This window comes from Lissotriton helveticus, chromosome 2_2, assembly GCF_964261635.1.
Source record: "Lissotriton helveticus chromosome 2_2, aLisHel1.1, whole genome shotgun sequence".
Classification (NCBI taxonomy): Eukaryota; Metazoa; Chordata; class Amphibia; order Caudata; family Salamandridae; genus Lissotriton; species Lissotriton helveticus.
Window position 1 is genome coordinate 75,084,782 of NC_136060.1, and position 18,545 is coordinate 75,103,326.

At 50.2% G+C, this 18,545-nt stretch overlaps 1 protein-coding gene across 7 annotated transcripts in view; it reads right to left on the reverse strand.

The window, feature by feature from the left end:
* The window catches only part of PCM1 (pericentriolar material 1), a 1,361,399-nt gene that overhangs the window by 1,281,998 nt on the left and 60,856 nt on the right, over positions 1-18,545 (reverse strand). For all 7 annotated transcript variants that reach the window (XM_078678108.1, XM_078678107.1, XM_078678103.1 and 4 more), the window contains exons 2-3: positions 11,855-11,966; positions 11,076-11,321 (exon numbers count right to left, since the gene is read on the reverse strand). In XM_078678108.1, coding sequence (XP_078534234.1) covers positions 11,076-11,321; positions 11,855-11,947 — 339 coding nt within the window. In that variant the 5' untranslated portion in view covers positions 11,948-11,966. The remainder of the gene's footprint in view (positions 1-11,075; positions 11,322-11,854; positions 11,967-18,545) is intronic.

An 18,545-nucleotide genomic window follows, 5' to 3' on the forward strand; every position in this document is an offset into this window, starting at 1 on the left:
TGAGCAACCAGAAACTCTTTAAAGATCAGAAAACTGCTGCTGTTAAGCACTAGAAATCGAAGGGCAATGGTAGAACCGCTGTTATGAGAGAGGCAATCCTTTTAAAGATGCTCAAAGGGGGGGGGGGGTTTGATCGGGGAATGGCAGTACCCGACATACGCAGTTATTATTGGGCCTCACCGCTGGTGAATGTTAATGGTTGGATGTTCGATGACAGAGCAGAACCAGCATATAGGGTGGCTAGATTGAACATGGGAACACGAGGCCCGCAGGATTTACTTTACAGAAAGCACATGGATAAACATCTCCCTGCACATACAAGAACAGTAGCGAGGGTGTGGAAAGCGGCCTCGAAGTACATGGTGTGGGAGAAGAAACTCTCATGGATGACGCCACTCTGGGTAGGGGATTTTTTGAGGGAGGCGAGTAGCCTGGACGGCTTCACTAAATGGGAACTTCTTGGGATCGAGACACTAGGAGACATCTGGAGAGGAGGGGTGTACATTACATTTGTAGATGTGCAAAGAGAGTACACAATGGGACAAGGGGAATGGCTTAGATATACCAAACTCGGGCATGTACTACGAAAACACATGATTGAAGCAGCAATATTAAAAGAGGCCGCATTATCCACGAGAAGCAGTGGGTAGATCCTCAGGGTCGTTACCTGTTTATTAAGGGCAAGGTGGGTGCGGAGTCGGTGGTGTTTGGCAGTGTTTACGCCCCCCCCCCACTCCAATGGGCCTTAGCCGAGAGACTGTTTGCTGTATGGGAGGACATCTCGGGACCCTTAGCAGTGATTGGGGGAGATTGGAATGATGTGCTGAATGTAAGCGTGGATCGCCAGAGGCGTCTAGGGGGATCTGAGCTCCCGCCCCCCTCCCCTTCGCCCTCCAGACTGCGTGCAATGAGTGAGGGGTTGGGCTGGGTTGATGTATGGCGACATATGCACCCCACGGCCCGGGACTATACTTATGTCTCGGCTGTACACGGCTCCTTTTCGAGGCTCGACTGTGTGTTTGTGCCTCGGGACTATTTGAGCAGGGTGAAGGGCGCGGACATCTTACCGAGAGGCCTGTCCGACCACTCCCCCGTCTCGATTGGACTGGAACTCCTCCGGAAAAAACAGCCGTTTCGATGGAGGATGTCCTCGTGGCATCTCCTTCAGCCGCCATATGCTAATCATTTACGTGAAACGATTGACCATTTCTGGCGGGAAAATCTAGTGGAGGGTGCTGATGTGGAGATGGTGTGGGAGGCCATGAAGCCTACTATACGGGGAGCAGATATTGCATGGTGCTCGGCGGCCCGTCGGAAGCGTCGAGAGCAGGTTGCAGAGGCGGCTGTACGGGTAACGGCTCTGGAGCAAAAAAGTCGTGAGGGTGGTGATGCCATCGGGCTACGCCTGCTGCTACAAGCGCAGCAAACCTACGGGTCCCTCCTGATGGATGAGGCCAAGCAGGCGTGGCTGGCCACCAGAAGTAGGATATATCAATGGGGGGACAAGTCCTGCTCCATGCTGCATAGATTGTGCCAACAACACTTTCAACCCCTCCTACTGCCCGGTCTCATGAATGATGGTGGGGAGGTTATAACCGATCCACATGAATTGGCTACGAGTTTTGCCGTGTACTACTCCGCCCAGTATGCCCCGCGTGACCGGTTGTCGGATGGCGACTTGGCCCGATTTCTTGAGGAACTGCCGCCCGTGCCGATATCTGATGAGACTAAGACGGCCCTGGATGCTCCCCTCACGGCTGAGGAGTTGGGAGATGCTTTAGGGCAACTGAACACTGGCAAGGCCCCCGGCCCCAATGGCTATCCTAGCGAATTTTTCAAGAAATTCCATGTTCAGCTTGGATCTTATTATCGCCGGGCGCTGGAAGCGGCACGTACCAGAGGGGTGTTGCCCCCAGATTGGCGGCATGCCGAAATAGTAGTCTTCCTGAAGCCGGGCAGACCCCCAGACAGTCATGACTCATATAGGCCCATCTCTTTGATCAATGTGGAGGCCAAGATTTTGGCCAAGGCCCTGGCGAACCGCCTAGCTCCTCTTATCACCGACCTGGTCCATCCTGATCAGGCAGGTTTCATGCCACACAGGGCGACGCGACATAACATCCGTCGCGCTCAGGCGGCGATTGACGCGGCCGAGACTTTGGGGGACCAGGCGGCGCTGTTGCTGGCCGACATTAACAAGGCCTTTGACTCTGTCAGCTGGTCGTACCTGTTTGCCTTGCTGCGCGGCCTTAACTTGGGCCCGGTCTTTCTGTCATACGTCCGGCTCCTCTACACCGACATCACGGCCTCGGTGCGGGTCGCCGGGGCTGTGTCCGACACGTTCCATATCGGCCGCGGGACCAGACAGGGTTGCCCTCTTTCCCCCTACCTGTTCGCACTGGCCATGGAGCCCCTAGCTGCCAGAGTGCGCCATGATGCGCTGATACAGGGCTTTCAATGGACTGCCACTCTGTCTGACAAAATAGCCCTGTATGCGGATGACGTCCTCTTTTTTCTTACCGACTTGCAGCGCTCGGGCCCGCGTGTCCTGGAGGTGATGCAACAATTTGGGGAGGCCTCGGGCCTCTATCTGAACCTTCATAAATCCACGTTGTGGGTGCTAGGAGGGGGCGCCTTGGCGGACCCCTGGGCCTCAGGGCTGCGGGTGGCTACGACCGGGCTGAAATATCTCGGCGTGTTTCTATCGGCCTCGGCAGCCACTGCCTGGGATCATAATCTCATACCAGTCTGGGAGAAAGTACAGTCGGACGTTAAGACTTGGTCTCGGATGCCCCTGTCCATCTTTGGCCGCTCTGCCATTTTTAAGATGGTGGCGCTACCACGCCTCTTGTATCAGCTGCAGAACCACCCATATCCCGTCCCACCTCAGTGGTTTCGACAGGTCAATTCTCTGCTGGGCCGCTTCCTGTGGGCCGGAGGGGCCGCCAGGGTTGCGTTACGTACGTGCTTTTTGTCCACCTACGGTGGGGGCTTGGCCACGTCAGATCTGCAGTCCTACTATCAAGCCGCACACCTCCTCATCCTAAACGACTGGTGGTATAGCAATGGCGAAGACCCAGCCTACGCCCTGGAACGTGCCTTGATGGGCGACAACTCGCTCCACACCATCCTCTATTCACCCCGGTTGCGTCGATCTCTACCGAGGGTTACACAACTTGTCTTTACGGTGTGGCGGCAGGCCCTGCGACGCATGGGCTGGTGGGGCAGACTGACCGCGGAGACGCCCTTGTGGCGTAACGGCTTGTTACCGGAACTGTCTAAGCTATCAGGTTTTGATGGCTGGGACGCAATTGGTATTTCACAATTAGGCCAAGTGATGTCTGGCACAGCCCTCAAATCCTTTCAAGCCCTTAGCGCCGAGTTTGACATGCCCCAATCTCAATTCTTTCGATATTTGCAATTCCGGCATGCGCTGCTGCCCAGTCTCATCGGCATTGACTCCCTTCCTGACTTCAGCCCGATTGAAGCTAAGGTATTCATGGGCGATCTGGGTGACAAAAAAGTTTCACGCATTTACCAGACTATGGTCATCCATTGCTCCTCCTCTCTCCTTCCACTGAAGGCGGCCTGGGAGGTTGACGTGGGTCAGCTGGATGAGGATGATTGGCGTGAGGCCTTGGAATCCCCGAGGGGAGCGGCCATTGCCGTCCGATTCCGTTTAATCCAATTCAAAATCCTACACAGAGCCTACTATACCCGCGAGCGTTTGTGGAAGGCGGGACTGATAGAGTCCCCGGACTGTCTGAGATGCGGGCTGGAAAGGGGTACGTTGATCCACACGTTGTGGTCATGTCCTAGATTGGTTGGCTTCTGGAGAGGTATATGGGACTGCTTGTCGGAAGTATTGGGATGGACCCTCCCTCGTACCCACCGTCTGGGGCTGCTACATATTCTAGAGGGGATTGGTGGCAATGTGTACAAGAGACACCTGCTCCTCCTGGGGCTGGTGGTGGCCAAGAGAGACCTAGCCCGGGTATGGAAGGATGTGAGACCCCCCCCCCTGTGTGCGTGGAAGGCTGGCATGGACTTCTGCATGGGTCTGGAACGACCGATCTTTGAGGCCCGAGGGTGCCCCCGTAAGCACTTTAAGATATGGAAGAGATGGGCGGACTACAGGGACCTGTTGCTAGACCCCCCAGTGGAACCAGAGGAAGATCTTTAACTCCATGTGGCCGGGCAGCCCCGTTCCCCCCCCACCCACACACACACTTACCACTTTGAGAATTTTCATCGACACCGTCCATGCACACATGCATAGGGTTAGGGTGGGATCCAGGGGAGGGATCCGGGAGTTAGGGATGAGTGGATAATTTAGTGTTAAAGACAGAGATGATCGTTTCTTATGACCTTGTGCTGCAATGATTATTGACTGAATACCCAATTCTATTTTCTTGATTGTATCGAAATGTCTGATGGTGCCTTCCCGATTGTGGGGGTCCATCTTATTACATGTGCTCATCTTTGTCAATAAACTTGTTGTGAAAAAAAAAAAAAGAGGCCGCACCATAGAAAACAGGATACGGACAGAGCGGTTTTGTGAAAAGACAATATCTTTATTCTATAAAAAAATAGTCAACAACGCCCCAGAACCTACGAACACAGTGCGGGAGGCATGTGAACAAGAGGTCAGTGCTTTAGATCATGAGAAATGGTTGGAAGTACTACAGGGCCCAAGAGAGGTGGCGCTACTGATCGAACAGCCAGGTCTTGAGGAGTCTCCTGACTGTCAGAGGTAGTGGATATGGAAGTCCCATTTGAATCAAAACGGTTCCTCCTAATTACTGAGGCTATTGAAGACTGGCCACGACATGTAAAACCATGGCTGGTATTGGCTGTGGTAGAAGCAAAGCGGAACGTGGCAAAGAAATGGGGGGCGCCTTCCACCCCGACACTGGAGGAATGGGAAAATGATTTAGACTGGTGATGGCAAGTGGAACAAACTATTTATAAAAAGCAGAGGGTGCCTCAAGAAAAGGGAGAAAGTCTGGAAGGCATGGCAGACAGAGGACTACAGATGGGATAAACTGTACCAATGTGTTTACTTTTAGTCATGATTCTACTTTATTACTGTAGGTTGACACTGTTAACCCAAAAAAAGGGATTATGGATCAAATATAAATGCTCTTTGTATGTACAGCTATGTTACGCGTTAATAAAAACATTAAAAAAATGTCTGAACATATTACACGTACAAATAGTGGCAGAAAAACGACTTTTTTGAAAGACCGGTTAGTAAATATTTTTGTTTGAAATAATGAAATGCTGATATAAAATACAAGCTAGTGTACAATGTATTCACGCTACAATCATTTTTAAAACAGTCCACACCTCTAATGAAACAGCCAAATACAGTATGGTAAGCATGAAATACTGCCATTTTACTTTTAAATGGTCAATGTTTCACATGCACTAAAGCACTGTTAGTTACATAGAGTGTGGAGATCCTTTTTGCCATTTTACCTTAAAAAGCACATAGGCACTTCAGTAATGGTGGGTGCTGGGGGAGGAGTCCACAGCTTTTAGTGCAAAACATTCCAGAAAAACGCTATGGTAAATCTGTCATTCCAGTTAACCAGGATACGGAATTTATTTTCCTACACTTTTACGGTAAAGTAGGCATAATAATATAAAATCTTCACTTCGAAAGTAACACTTCTGAAAATAACACTTCCCAATGATTAATAAAAAAAAAAAACTTTGTAAGACAAAAGCATCCCAAAAGAGTGCTCTGAAAATATGATGAACCAAGGAGAGTGTAAAGGGGTTTAAGGGTTAGTAGGTCACGGTATATGGGTTGTGGATATACGTTAAAGGTTAAGGTGAAGAGTTTGCGTTAATGGGTTAGGTGTTAAGTGTATATGGGTTAAGATATGGGGTTAGAAGTTAATGGTATAGGGTTATGGTTTAGGAGTATAGAGTATGAGAATTTTGGGTTATGGGTTACGGGTATATTGTTAAGAGTTTAGAATATATGTTTAATGACTAGTGTTAAAGAGTATCGTGGTTGTGCGTGTGAGGTATGGGTTAGGGCTTTGGCATTTTATGGATTAGGGTAAATATGTTAGGGATAAAGGACAGAATATTGACGGTTAATGGCATGTGATTAGGAGATGGGGTAAGGGTAAGTGTTATAAGGTTGGGAGTATGTGGTTTAAGGGTTAAAAAGTTATGGTTAGTTCTGCAGTCCACAAATCCTTCTCGAGATTGGATTACATATTCGTTCCTCGTGCAGTGATCAGTCTGGTGGAATCTGCGGTGATCTTGCCGCGCGGGTTGTCGGACCATTCCCCAGTAGTGGTAGAAATCCAGCTGGATAGGGGGCGGCAGCCATTCCGGTGGCGCCTCTCCACATGGCATCTCCAAGGGGAGGATTATACCAAACATATGGGGGAGGCCATAACACACTTCTTAGATGAAAATGTTGGTTCGGTGACGGACGCTGGGACGGTGTGGAAAGCACTGAAACCCACACTGCGAGGAGTGGACATAGCTTGGTGCGCGGCAGCCCGAAGGCAGCGCAGGGTAGACTGGTGCGAGCGACAACGGAAATTGAGGCCCTGGAGAGACGATGCAGTGAAGAAGGGGACTGTCAATCAATGGGGCAACTTCAGCTGGCACAGCAGTCCTATGCGTCTCTCCTGCTGAATGAGGCGCGACAGCTGTGGCTGGCGATGCGCAACAGAATCTATCAGTGGGGGATAAATCAGGTTTGATACTTCATAGGCTCTGTCAAAATACATTCCAAGCACAGACCCTGCCGGGAATTAGAGATGCCGTTGGGTCCCTGATCACGGACCTGCAGGACTTGGCTGACAGCTTTGCAGCCTATTATGCCGAGCAGTATGCCCAGAGGGAATACCTTCCAGCAGCCGAGGTAGACAAATTAATTGCGGACCTGCCGCCACGCGCGGTATCCGATGATGAGAGAGAGCCTGAATCATCCATTGACCGCTGAAGAGTTGGGCACAGCCTTGGGGGAACTCAACACTGGGAAGGCACCAGTACCCAATGGGTTCCCGAGTGAATTCTTTAAGAAATACCATCTCCAACTGGGCGCTCATTATGAAGCGGCGTTGGAGGGGGCTAGGGAGAGTGGTTGCCTGCCGGCGGATTGGAGACATGCGGAGGTGGCAGTGTTTCACAAACCAGGTAGGCCTCCGGATCAGCATGCGTCCTACCAGCCGATATCCCTCCTGAATGTGGAGGCCAAGGCGATGGCTAACCGTCTTCTCCCACATATAGCAGACCTGGTCCACCCAGACCAGGCCGGGTTCATGCCACATAGGGCGACGAGGCACAATATTAGACGTGCCCATATTGCTGTGGTGGCGGTCAGGGGCACTGGGGAGCAAGCAGCGCTTCTTTTGGCAGATACAGATAGGGCCTTTGATTCTCTCAGCTGGGTTTACCTCTTTGCACTCCTGTCGCGACTAAACCTTGGACCCCATTTCCTGTCATACCTCAAATTGCTGTACACGGACCTGACGGAGTCGGTGAGGGTAGCAGGAGCTTTATCCACCAAATTTTCCATTGGGCGAGGTACAAGGCAGGGGTGCCCACTATCGCCATATCGGTTTGCCCTTGCGATGGAACCGCTGGCCGCGTGGGTGCGCATAGATACGCAACTGCGGGGTTTCGAGTGGGAAACCGGCCCATCGGATAGAATAGCGCTCTACGCGGATGACGTTCTATTTTTTATTACCGATCTTAATAGATCGGGACCGCGTATTCTAGAAATTAAGCAGCTATTTGGTGAAGTATCTGGGCTCTATGTGAATTCGCACAAATCGACCCTATGGATCCTGGGAGAACGCGCCCGGGTTGGGTCATGGGCGTCCCTGTTGCAGGTGGCGGTAGGAGGTCTCAAGTACCTAGGAGTGCTTATATCCAAGACTCCTACTGTCTCTTGGGAGCGTAATGTAGCGCCGGTATGGGACCGGGTTCGAGACGAAATTAAGACATGGTCTCGTATGCCCCTCACAATATATGGCCGGTCAGCCATCTTTAAGATGGTGGCCCTCCCGCGTCTCCTCTACCAGCTGCAGAACCACCCCTACCCGATTCTGCCCCAATGGTTCAGGCAGGTGGACTCGGCGCGGTTCGGGTGGCGTTGCGCACCTGTTTCTTGTCGACGTACTGTGGAGGGTTGGCAACATCTGACATATTATCGTACTATCAGGCATCCCACCTACTGGTTCTTAACGAGTGGTGGTACGGAGACAGGAGGGACCCCGCGTATGCTTAGGAAAGGCATCTAATGGGGGTCGGATACCCTTCACACAATCCTGTACTCGGCACCGTTGCGGAAAAGGCTGCCGCCTGCCACCCAGGTCGTCTTTCAGACTTGGAGGCAGGCTCTACGTCGTATGGGCTGGTGGGGCACCTTAACTGAGGAGACCCCCTGTGGCATAATGGACGGCTACCGGCGCTGGCGGCTCTTAGCGGGTTCCATGGCTATGATAATATAGGAATATCGACATTGGGGGACGGAATGACTGGCACGACTCTTAAAGCCTTCCAAGACTTAAGTAGGGAATATGGGATGCCTTGGTCCCAATTTTTTTAATATCTTCAGTTCCGACACGCCATCACACAGAGTTTAGCGGGCCTTGACTCCATACCAGAATTCAGCCCACTTGAGGCCAAGGTCTTCATGGGGGATCTAGGAGACAAGAAGATATCCAGAATATATCAAACCCTGGTGACACACTGCTCTACCTCCCTGTACAAACTGAGGGACGCCTGGAGAGGGATGTCGGGGCAATGGAAGAAGAAGATTGGCGAGAGGCACTTGAGGCCCCCAGAGGAGCTGCAATTGCAATGCGTTTGAGGCTAGTTCAATTTAAATATTTGCATAGAATCTACTTCACGAGAGAAAAATTGTGGCGGGCGGGCGTGATTGCATCCCCAGACTGTCTTCGGTGTGGTCGGGAGGTTGGGACATTGATTCATACAGTGTGGAGCTGTGGCTCGTTGGTCTGGGATGGGAGCTTTCGCATACTCCGCGGTTGGGTCTACTGCACGTTTTAGAAGGGGGTGGGGGGAAATGTATATTTCGGCATCTATTGTTGTTAGGCCTCACCATTGCCAAAAGGGATGCGGCTAGGGCATGGAAGGATCCCAGGGCGCCGTCAGTACTGGTGTGGAAGAGAGGGTTAGACTTCTGTATGGGATTGGAGTGTCCGATATTGGAGGCCCGCGGATGCCCAAGGAAACACTATAAAATATGGAAGCGTTGGGCAGACTACAGAGGCCTGTGGCTGGAACCCCCTGTGGAACGAGAGGATTTTCCGGGGATGACGTGAAAGGACTGGCATAGTTAGTGATTGTAGAAAAATTAGGGAATCCCTGTCTTAGTAAGACAGCAAATAGCTGGTTTTGGTACTTGTGGAAGTGGTCTAGTTTGAGGGGGATAGTAAATTATGTCATTCCCTATAGGGGCAGATATACCTACTAGGTGGAGCACTATACTACAACTTACTGAACTTAGCAAACGCACTCAAAATATACCAAACAGAATTTTTTGTCGATTAAAAAATGATCATCAGAATTTATTTACCTCCCAAATTGGGTTACAGTCTAACATGTTATCACAATTTTAAGAAAAATTAAAAAACCACATAACATGGTTATAACATCTCATAAAAAAAGTCAAAGATTTAATAAAGAAACAGTCAAAAACAGACTGTTTTTGACTGTTTCTTTATTATGACTGTTTTTGACTGTTTCTTTATTAAATCTTTGACTTTTTTTATGAGATGTTATAACCATGTTATGTGGTTTTTTAATTTTTCTTAAAATTGTGATAACATGTTAGACTGTAACCCAATTTGGGAGGTAAATAAATTCTGATGATCATTTTTTAATCGACAAAAAATTCTGTTTGGTATATTTTGAGTGCGTTTGCTAAGTTCAGTAAGTTGTAGTATAGTGCTCCACCTAGTAGGTATATCTGCCCCTATAGGGAATGACATAATTTACTATCCCCCTCAAACTAGACCACTTCCACAAGTACCAAAACCAGCTATTTGCTGTCTTACTAAGACAGGGATTCCCTAATTTTTCTACTGTTCTAACCCCCTTCCCTGTTGCAAAATATCAGGGGTACCTCCAATTTGTTTTGCTGATAGTTAGTGATTGTACACATTTGATTTGGCATTGTATTTGAAATGTGAGATGCTATCGTGCGGCAGGGTGGGGAGGGACCTGGGAGGGGGGACTTTGGGGCTAGGGGTGGGATAAGGTGTTGGGGGGGGCAGAGAATGGGATTTGCTATTGTTGTTTATTCTAAAAGATATCCAGATTGCCATTTGACTGATATTGTATAAATGCTCGCAGTTTTCTCCGGGTTACGGAGTGCTGCGCCTGGTGTGCAATCTTTCAATAAAATCTGTTTAGGGAAAAAAAAGTTATGGTTAGGGCACAGAAATTCAGTTTTAAGGTTTTAATTAAAGTTAAAGACTTAAGGGTTTGAAAGTGTGTTTAAGGTTGCAATTTGTTTTAGTCGAACGGCTCAAAAGAAACATTAAGTATTGCTTTTGACAGTAACATTCCATTAAACTAATTTAAATGAAACAGACTAAAATTTCAGAAAGATATAATTTAGCAACTAACTAAAGCCTTTTCTGAGCAAAACAAAAAAATTAAAATTAAACAAGGTCAGCCAACAATAGTCAAATCAAAAACTAATGTTTATGAATACAATTATAGTCCTTTGTTGAAGAATGTTTAAAAAAAAGATCTTCACTTCCCACAAGAGAAAAGTCAATCATGCACAAAAAGCATGTTGCATGGCGATTATTTAGCAGCTAACAGATTGAAGAACTGCCAGAAACATATCAAAACTACTACTATTCAATGACAGTCACTGGCAAATAAGGAATGGAATGGTCACACATGCAATACAGAGGACAAAAATATTAATTGAGGTTAAGTTCCCACTTTTACACTTCATTCTGTTTGAACACCATCAATGGTTCAAATACTAAACCAAAGTATATGGTACAACGAAGTACAGTTATGTAAATGTTTCTTGGGTTCCTCTGAAAACAAACCTGATCAAGGTCACTGAAATTGATTCGTTGTCTGAGTTTCTCTAACTCCGCCTGCTCTGGAACAGACATCTGTGTGACATATCTTGTATGTGGAAACGTGTGGGGAGCTTTAGTCCTCCTTCGCCCAGCTCCAGGTGAGGATTCTGGAGAAATGTCATTAGTCAATCTAGTCTCACTGCTTGTTGCAAACTTTTTCTTGTTTTTCTCTGCGGATCTGTTTGCTTTCTTTTGCTGACTTCCCCAGTCCTACAACAAAAAAAAAGGAGGGCATTTTTGTTAAGAATAAAATAGATTTGAAACAGTGATACACTGTGAGCAGATCCTTCAGAGAAGACAACTTTAAATGTTAATAGGATGTGGTCTGTATATAATGTCTGTTTTGGATCCTTTGTTGCTGAGAAGAGTTGGCAATTCACTGTTAAGTTGAAACCTCTCAACAAACAGAGGCCAAGGCCAAGGCGCATGTCAGAATCCATAATTGAATAGAACCGCAGAGGCGCACCGTACCGAGGAAAAAAAGCTTCACAAAAACAAAACCTAATTGCATTTACTGTCTTCACTACTATTGATAGCCAAATGACTGATTTGTTGTATTCAAACCTCAAAGAAGGGGGGTAAGTGGGGATAGGGTAGGGATAGGGAATACAGGAAAATGGGTGAAATTAGGATTGCAGGAAAATGGGCCAACAGGTTCAATCGATATGTCAGTAAGAGCATCTGCTTCAGACTTGTATATGACATGGTATTTCCAAACGGCTATAATAGCTAAATAGTTTTACCATGTTGTTCAGCCGGTCTTCAAGGCTCTCAGTCCAGTTAGGCAATCCTGAACTGCAGAGATCTTCTTCAAAAGGTCCACCTCCTGTTGCCATGGTTAGCAGCTATAAACACCTGTAAAGCACATGGCTCTGATGAATATTGGGCATTTCAAAACACAGTAATCATATGATAGATGTGCTAAAAAAAAGTAAAGACTACGAAAAAAAGCCTATGTTTGTCACCACAGAAATTTCATTGAAACAATTAAATGTTTACTTCATGCGAGCTTTCATATCAAGGGTCTTCTACCTTTACACCCTGTGAGTGCTATTTCTGTGTCCAAGTTCACGTCTGCTCTCCATCTTATGTATGAAGTGCAATTATATAAACCACTGCATTTTCTGTACACTAAACAGGAGTTGTATGCACTCATATATATATAGAACAGATACAAATGTGGTGCATTATCAATGGGTGGCTTGACACACAGTAGAATGCCATTGTAGACAGAAAACAAAAAGAAGCATGCATTAAAAATTTCCAATTGATTTGAAAGATTTTTACAAAATGTCTAGGATTCCAAGAAGTTATACAAAAGATAAACTGCTTACGAAACAAGAACAGGTAAGTACAATAGGTCTGGCAATAAACAACTTTAGGGGCAAGCCTGTCGTCTCTAGGTCTGACTTTTACCCTGGTGTTATATTATGGGCTGCTTGTTCTTTTGAAAAACGTACTATATACACATCACTGTCAAGGTTCTGTCCTCTACTTCCTGCTGACCTAGTTAGAATTTAGGTGCACCATTCAAGCACTGACCGCGTTACTGACTGGAAGCAGGAGCATTGTGATCCTTGTGGGCCTTTTCCATTATTAGACATAAACGCTAGCTTAACTTTTAATTGCTCATTGCTGTATTTAGGTGCTAAGCTGACACCGGTAATACAATATTAACGTGTTAAAATGACAGTATATCAAAAACAAATACAGCCACAGAAGGTGGCACATTATGCCACATAATGTGCCTTTTCGAGACACAATGTAGTCAACCTGTTGCATTATGTTAGCCTGCAATGCTGCATAATTCTAGAGTTTTCAGTCATAAACTAATGTTCATAGCCTGCCATTGATAACTGTAGGGCACACTGGTGTGTGCATTTCATGTCCATTCTAATCATTTATAATCCGAACACAAAGCCACAGTATTATTATTATTGTATTTATTGGCATTACATTCCAGGCTGAAAACAGTAAATGATTGTCTCCTGGTACACGAGTCAACTACGGGGTCTGCAAGGATTGTCCAATCTATAAAAGTACGGCTCTACAGTGGGTTTCTAGGGTCCATAGCCTAGCCACCAGATATCTTACCAATATATCCTGCTTTTAGAAGAACATTTTGAAACCTCTAAAAAAAAAAAAAAGTCACATCCATGGTATTAAGCGCTATAAAAGAAATTAGCATTTGCGGTGATGGAAACAAAGGGCCGGGCCCACACAACATAGAGCTCTTAATGTCCGATGACAAGCTCGCCCAGACTAAGCTTCAACGCACTTCGAACCCCAAAACTAAGACATTACAAATGTACTTGAATGCTCTTTATTTACTCAAGTGGAACAGCATGTTCAACACCATACTCAAAACTAGGTGGTACCCATGCACAAACCACATTTCTTTCGGATTCATGCAAACTAATATGCTTAGTAAAAATAAGGGAAATATAATTATAATGGGTGATACTAAATGGTTTGCAGCTTGATTATTCGTTGCTTTAAAAAAAAATCGCTATAGAGAGCATCGGGCAGGGCGAATGGGAGGGGCGAATCAGTACCATCACAGAGGAAGTAGCTGATGGGCACTTATTAATAAGTATGCTTAATCAGTATTGGTCCCTGCGCCACAGGAAGGATCGGAAATGACGTTTGGCTAGCACAGGCCAATTAAGGTGGCTGCAAAGAAGAGGGATGCTGCAGCCAACAAATGGTAAGCTTGCACTGGGAGCCGGTGCGGCCTGTGCGGCCTATCCCCTGTGGTTTCCCTGCAGCTGTGGCGTTTGCGGCCTCCGTCCCTACTGCGGAGGGCTCCGGAGACCATCCCAAGTGGAAATTGCACTGGCGCTGTGCCTAGTGGCGTCCTGCTGTGTCGACTTCTTAGGGACACGGGCGACTTGGGGCCCCCACATCAACTGCGTGCTGTTCTCCCCGACTGCCGGAGCGGCCCCTCCCCTGTGTGGTGCTGGAGCTTGGACTGGACTACCCCAGGGGACTTGGAAATCACGCTGTTGCACCTGGCCCTGGAGAGGGTGCGCCTGAGGTGTGCTGGTTGGCGGTGGCCTGCTTTTGCTCCGATTCTTTGAGGTCCTCCCGACCGGCTCAGTGAGTGCATCTTGCCCGCTGGTTGTCCCGCTCTCTCTTTGCTAGTGGTGGGGGTCGTCGCTTAGGCCGGATTTGCCTGGTGCACCCTACTGAATCGTCCCCTCCACCGGTGCCTGACCGTTGGGACCAGGCGAGTCCTAGCTTCGACGCCTCGGGGGGGCTCCCGGACTGCCTCCCGGGATGACGACCCGCAAGGATAGGACTGCGAAATCCTCCCAACCCAACACCATTGTGCAGTATACCACCCCGAGACTGCCGTCGCAGAGGATCACGCGGCAGACGGGACCGGACGATGGGGGCGACGAACCGCATGAACCCTCCCGAGCGGAGATCCTGAAAGCGATCCAGGGATCCCATTCTGCTTTGGAGAGGCAGATCGAGACTGTGTCGATCGATGTAAACCTCCTCCGGACGGATCTCCGCAAGGTGGCGGACAAGGTCTCGGACGTGGAGGGCAACATCGTACAACTGCAAACTGAAGTGGCCTCCCTGCAGAAGTCGGTCGCGCACCTGACGTCCACTACCCGTGCGCTCGAGAGAAGAGCGGAGGATGCAGAAGGCAGGGCCCGTCGGAGCAACATCAGGGTCCTGGGCGTGCCGGAGCGCCTTGAGGCGGGAAACGCTGAACGCTTCTTGGAGACGTGGATCCGTACCCAGCTATGCCCGACCGGACTGTCCAGTGTCTTTGTCATCGAGAGGGCACACAGGGCCCTGGTCCCCCCTCCACGCCCAGGCGAGTCACCTAGAGCCATCATTGCAAAGATCCTGAATTATAAGGATCGCGATTGTATCCTGCGGGCCGCGAGAGAGATGGAGTCCATCACCATTGAAAATAGTCGAGTCTCCATCTACCCTGACTATACTCAACAGGTGCAGGAGCAACGGAAGTCCTTCCTGGGAGTCAAGCGGAAGCTTCGGGACATGAAGCTACAATACATGCTCCTTTACCCAGCCAAACTCAAGGTGCTCTCCCAAGGACACGCTCACTTCTTCGAGTCCCCGACGGAGGTGTGGGAGTGGCTCGAGATTCGGGGAGACGACCTACCGCCTGGTGAGAGAGGTGGCCCCCGCGAGACCTGGGGGACCCGCCCCCAGAGGCGCCGTCGAGGCAGAGGGAGACGCAGGTCTGGATCCCGGGGTTCTCCTGAGCCCCGGATTACCGTAGGCGAGGATGGGGCGCTACACGTGAGGCCATCGACGGCGGGGGCCGCTCCGGAGTCACCTGAGGCCCCTGCACCTGGTGAGATCCTGGTCCCAGATACCTTGCAGGAAACCTTACTGGATGTACACTCTGCTCCCCCGGTGGTGCCGGAAACTGCCCTCTCCGAAACACGGCCTGAGTGAACTCTGCTATGAGGTACTGTCTAGTTATAGTGTTGTTGCCCTGGGGGGTTGGGTAAGTCGCCTCTCCTGGTTTTTCCCTGCCCAGTGCTGTCGCTGCCTGGCGCTGGGAGCCCTTGTTGGTGGGCTGTACAGAGGATGGATGCCGGGTTGGCCGAGGCGATGTGGTGCGAGGTCCAAGAGTTTATGGCGTACCGTCGCCCTGCATTGGAACTGACTTTCATGAACATTCCCAGAGACTGTCCTGGAACATTGGGTCCTCGGGGAGTTGGGGGGGGGGGGGTGGGTGGTTTTGGTTGGTTGTGTGTGACTGTGGGGTGTGTGTGGTGTATGGGGTGGCTGTGTACGTCCTGGCACTGGCAGGGGAAGGGCAGGGTAGCGTTCTTGGTTGTTGCTGTCCTTTTGCTCGCGGGTGGGGGGGGGAGACTGGTTCTGATGGGGTGTTGCGTCTTATTGTTTTTGGTTGGCGCTGGCTTGGGATGACTGGGATGGTGTGTTTTCCTGTGGAGTCATTTCTGCTCATGGGTGGGGAAGAGGGGGGGACTGTTTCAGGGGCTGAGGGGTTGCGGGTATTGTGGGGTTGGGGGAAGTTGAGGGGGTATTTGTTTTTGGCATAGTGTGTACTACGGTTTGCAACCCTAGGGGGCTGTTTACAGAGGTTCCACTTGGGTGCCCGGATGGGCAGGACCAACGCTTATGGGATTCAAATTTTTAACTTGGAATGTGCGTGGCCTGGGTACTTGCTCCAAGCGGCACAGGGTTCTATCCTTCCTTCGTCGGCATGGAGTATCAGTGGCCTGCCTGCAGGAAACACATATGAATGAGGAGGGTGCTCTTAAATTGGCAAGGAAGTGGAGGGGTCAGGTGTTTCATTCCTCCTTTTCTACCTATGCTAGGGGGGTCCTGATCTGGGTGGCTCCAGGGGTTCCCCTAGCAGTCCAGTATGTTGAAGCTGATGTTGAGGGCAGATATGTTCTTATACGTGTGAAACTGGATGGGAGGGACTTCCTGCTGGTGAATTCTTATGCACCTAACATAGATGACCCGAGTTTCTTTACCGGCCTGCAGGAGCTTATAGCGACGGACCTGGATGCCCCCCTCCTCTGGTTTGGAGATTTTAATTGTGTACTGGATCCACAACTGGACAGGCATCCGCCCTGGACGGGTATGAAGCCTCGGATGACGACGCGACTCCGGGAGGTGATGGATAATTTGGGTGCTGTAGATGTCTGGCGCCTCGGCAATCCGGGACTGAAGCTATACACATGTTATACCCCCACGCATAACACGCATAGCAGGCTTGACAGGGTCCTTGCGGCTAACATTGGCGCATCCCTTGTTTTATCGGTCACACATCAGGCCCGGTTCTTGTCCGACCATTCGCCCGTGACGTGCACGGTACAGTGGGTGGACCGCTCATCCCGCCCCAGGACCTGGCGGATGCCAAGGGATCTTCTACAGGATCCGGTGGGACGGGACCATGTGGAGACGTCCCTGCGTACTTATCTGGACCTGAACTGGGCTGTGGGTGATATCCCTTTTGCGACCAAATGGGATGCCCTTAAGGCAGTCGTGCGGGGCGCTTGTATGGGTCTGACGTATGGAGTCCGCAAACAGCTGCTCCGTGACCTCGCGAGTGCTGAGGAGCGCCTCAGCCACTGCCAGTCCCAGCCGGACCCGGATGGGTCAAACGTGGACTCTGAACGGACAGCCCGAGAAGGCGTCCATGATATCCTGGACCGGCTAGATAGGTTCACTCTTGGTCGATATCGCCAACGCCTTCACCGTGAGGGAGACAAGTCGGGCCGGTTGCTCGCCTGGATTCTCCGAAGGGAGTCGGCCCCTGCGCGGATTGTCGCACTGAGAAACCCCGCTGGGGTCCTAGTACACTCGGAACGGGACCTTCTTGCGGTGCTCCGCGCACATCTGCAGAAGGTCTATACCGCTGACCCCCTGGTGACAGAGGCGTCCTATCAGCCATACCTCCGGGATTTGCCCCTTCAGACCCTCTCTAAAGAGGATGCCGAGGACATGGACACGCCGGTGACGCTTCATGAGGTCAAGGTGGGGGTGGCCGCCCTGCCGAAGGCTAAGTCGCCGGGTGGGGACGGTTTTCCCCCAGAGTTTTACCAGGCGTTTGCTGATACCCTCGCGCCCCATCTCTTGCAGGTTTACCATGAAGCGATGGAGCGAGCCGCACTCCCACCCACCATGCAGCAGGGTGAGGTCTGCGTGATCCTGAAACCGGGGGGGGATGGATGTGATCCTGCGGCCTACCGGGCGATCACTTTAATCAATACAGACGCCAAAATTCTTACTAAGATCTTGGCCACCCGGCTGGCTCCACATATGACGCACTTGGTCCATTCTGATCAGTGCGGGTTCATTCCGGGCCGCAACACCGCCATGAATCTCCGGCGCCTGAACCACGTTCTTCATGAGGTGCGAGATAGAGAGGATCCTCAGGTCCTGGTCTCGATAGACCTGGCTAAGGCGTTCGATACAGTTAGTTGGGGGTACCTGTCGGAGGTGCTTCGGCTGGCGGGGCTGGGGCACCTTTTCTGCACTTGGATTCGTATCCTTTACAGCGCACCTACGGCCAGGGTCAGGCTCGGAGCGGCCCGTTCGGAGGAGTGGCGGTTGGGCAGGGGCACTCGTCAGGGATGCCCCCTGTCACCGCTTCTGTTCGCTCTGGCAATTGAGCCCCTTGCAGTGACGCTACGCGCGGAGATGGCACCCTGGGGAATACGAGTGGGAGATGTGGTACACCTGGTTTCGCTTTATGCGGATGATGCGTTGTTCTACCTGACCTCCCCGCGGGAGTCGCTACCAATCCTGTTACGCCACTTGGAACGCTTTGGTGCGGCTTCTGGGCTACGTCTTAATCCTGAGAAATCCCTGATCTTTCCCCTTGCGGGTTGCGGTGACGACCCTCATGTGGGTTTCCCGCCCCTGGGGCTACGGTGGGAGATGGAGGCCTTCCGCTATTTGGGT